General features: G+C 47.0%; 1 protein-coding gene across 1 annotated transcript in view; it reads left to right on the top strand.

The window, feature by feature from the left end:
* Positions 1-2,411, top strand: part of FRAS1 (Fraser extracellular matrix complex subunit 1) — a gene marked incomplete at its 5' end in the record, with an annotated part of 26,346 nt that overhangs the window by 23,407 nt on the left and 528 nt on the right. Inside the window, 3 exons of the mRNA XM_010192994.1 lie at positions 383-588; positions 1,771-1,917; positions 2,354-2,408. Coding sequence (XP_010191296.1) covers positions 383-588; positions 1,771-1,917; positions 2,354-2,408 — 408 coding nt within the window. The remainder of the gene's footprint in view (positions 1-382; positions 589-1,770; positions 1,918-2,353; positions 2,409-2,411) is intronic.

The following is a 2,411-nucleotide window of genomic DNA, read 5'->3' as shown; positions in this document are numbered from 1 at the left end:
TATTATTACCATTATTATTATCATCATCATTATTATCATTATCATTACTGCTACAATTATCAAATCCAGTGTGTTATTATCTATTATTATGTCAACCATCGTTACCACACACATCCCGGCTGGGGTTGTGGTGGTGGTATTATTATTGTTATTATTTTATTATTATTATTATTATTGTTGTTGTTGTTGTTGTTGTTATTGTTTTGTTGCTGTTGTTGTTTTGTTGCTGTTGTTGTTGCTATTATTACTATTATTATTATTACTACTACTACTATTATTGCTATTGCTCTTATTGCTGTTGTTGTTGTTGTTATATTACTACTACTATTATTATTATTATATTATTTTTATATTTATTCTTTCTGTTTTCCCCTTGCTGCAGGGCAGATCCTGTACGGCCGCGTGCTCTGGAACCCCGAGCAAAACCTCAACGCCGCGTACAAGCTGCAGCTGGAGAAGGTCTACCTGTGCACGGGCAGGGACGGCTACGTCCCTTTCTTCGACCCCACGGGCACCGTCTACAACGAGGGGCCCCAGTACGGCTGCATCCAACCCAACAAGCACCTGAAGCACCGGTTTCTCCTCCTGGTGAGTGTGGACAGGACCACGTTGTCGGGTGTCGTGTATGATCGCGTCTGGAGAAGCCTCTCAGCCCCTTGGTAACCTAAGGGACCTGGGAACCTCCTGCTTGTGGGGAGCCTCTTTATCCTTCATAGCTACAAAAGAAAATGAGGAAGAAAAAGAAGTGATGTACCAAGATTTTAAAATTTCCCTTGATCTCTGCTTGCACCATGGCTTGGAATTGCCAGGACTGGCAGAACATAGAGAGATTTATTTACCACTTACACTGAAATTCTCCTTTGTTGCTACAATCAGCTCCCAAGTTCAATTCTAATTACATGCTTTGTAATTAACTTTTGCCTCATTACCCCTCCCAGGACAAGGCTAACATGGATGGTATTAGTTTGATACTCATACAGAAGCAGGCTGGTTAAACCTTCCTGCCAGTATTCAGTTCTACAAACCAAATATTGACTCAGTCAGTGCTAAAACAGTACAAAATGTCCACAAATTGTATAAGTCATAAATATTTTCCATGTGATAACCTACATATTTAAATATAATCAATGCCTGCCTGTGTGTGTGTGGACATTCATCTGCAATACTGTGTCCAGTTCTGGGCCCTCAGCTCAAGGAGGACAGGAACTGCTTGAAAGAGTCCAGCAGGGCCACAGAGATGCTGGAGGGAGTGGAGCATCTCCTGCTGAGGAGCGGCTGAGGGAGCTGGGGCTCTTGAGCTTGGAGCAGAGGACACTGAGGGGTGCCCTCATTCCTGGGGATCCATTTGGAAAGGGCAGTGTCAGGAGGAAGGAGCCAGGCTCTGCTCTGGGATGGCCAATGCCAGGACAAGGGGCAATGGTCCCAAGCTGGAGCACAGGAGGTTCAAGCTGCAGATGAGGCCAAAGTTTGTGAGTGTGAGGGTTCTGGAGCACGGCCCAGGCTGCCCAGAGAGGTTGTGGAGTCTCCTTGTGTGGAGACACCCAAAGCCCTGGCTGTGTTCCTGTGTGACTGCTCTGGTGATCCTGCTGTGGCAGGGGTTGCACTGGGGGAGCTTTCCAGGTCCCTTCCAACTCCTCACAATCTGGAATTCTGTGGTTCACTGTGGTTTCTGCAGCAGTGTGTGGGTCTCTCCTCAGAGCCCTGCCTTCCCTTTGGCGAGGGGACAGCACGCACCCCTCATCTCTCGTTTCCAACCCCTCTGTTCTCCAGGACCGAAACCAGCCCGAGGTGACAGATAAGTATTTCCACGATGTGCCTTTCGACGCCCACTTCGCCTCCGAGCTCTCCGAGTTTCACTCAGTCAGCAGCATGCCCGGCGTCGATGGATTTACCCTCAAGGTGGATGCTCTCTACAAGGTCTGTACCACAGCAGAAGCACAAAATCTCATTTCTCTGCCCAGGACATCCCAAATATTCTGTGATTTCTGGGCTTCTTTATCCCTGACCTCTGTCTGCTTAAGACATTGGCACGTGTGGGACTGCACCCTAAATTAACAGCAAAACCAGTTAAGAAGTGAAATCCAGTCTGGAAAATAGAGGAGTTTATTGTGGTGATGAAGGATTTGGGGTTGTTTTTTAAAGCAGTCAGGTTAAAACCGTATTATTAGTGTTCCTGGATTAATTACTGCAGTTGCCAAAGACAGACAAGGAGAGCGAACGCGATAAATATCACTGCAGGCGCTCGAGCTTCTGTTGTTGGTATTTGAGCGATGGGAGAAACGGGACCCAAAAAATGCAACCTTGACCTAGCAAAACCACTTGAAAACTGAGCGTTTTCTGCCCTTTCCCCAAGGTGGAAGCCGGACACCAGTGGTACCTTCAGGTCATCTACGTCATCGGCCCCGACAGCC

Source organism: Mesitornis unicolor, unplaced genomic scaffold (assembly GCF_000695765.1).
Source record: "Mesitornis unicolor isolate BGI_N332 unplaced genomic scaffold, ASM69576v1 scaffold20619, whole genome shotgun sequence".
Classification (NCBI taxonomy): domain Eukaryota; kingdom Metazoa; phylum Chordata; class Aves; order Mesitornithiformes; family Mesitornithidae; genus Mesitornis; species Mesitornis unicolor.
This window is presented reverse-complemented; position numbering and strand designations above follow the sequence as displayed.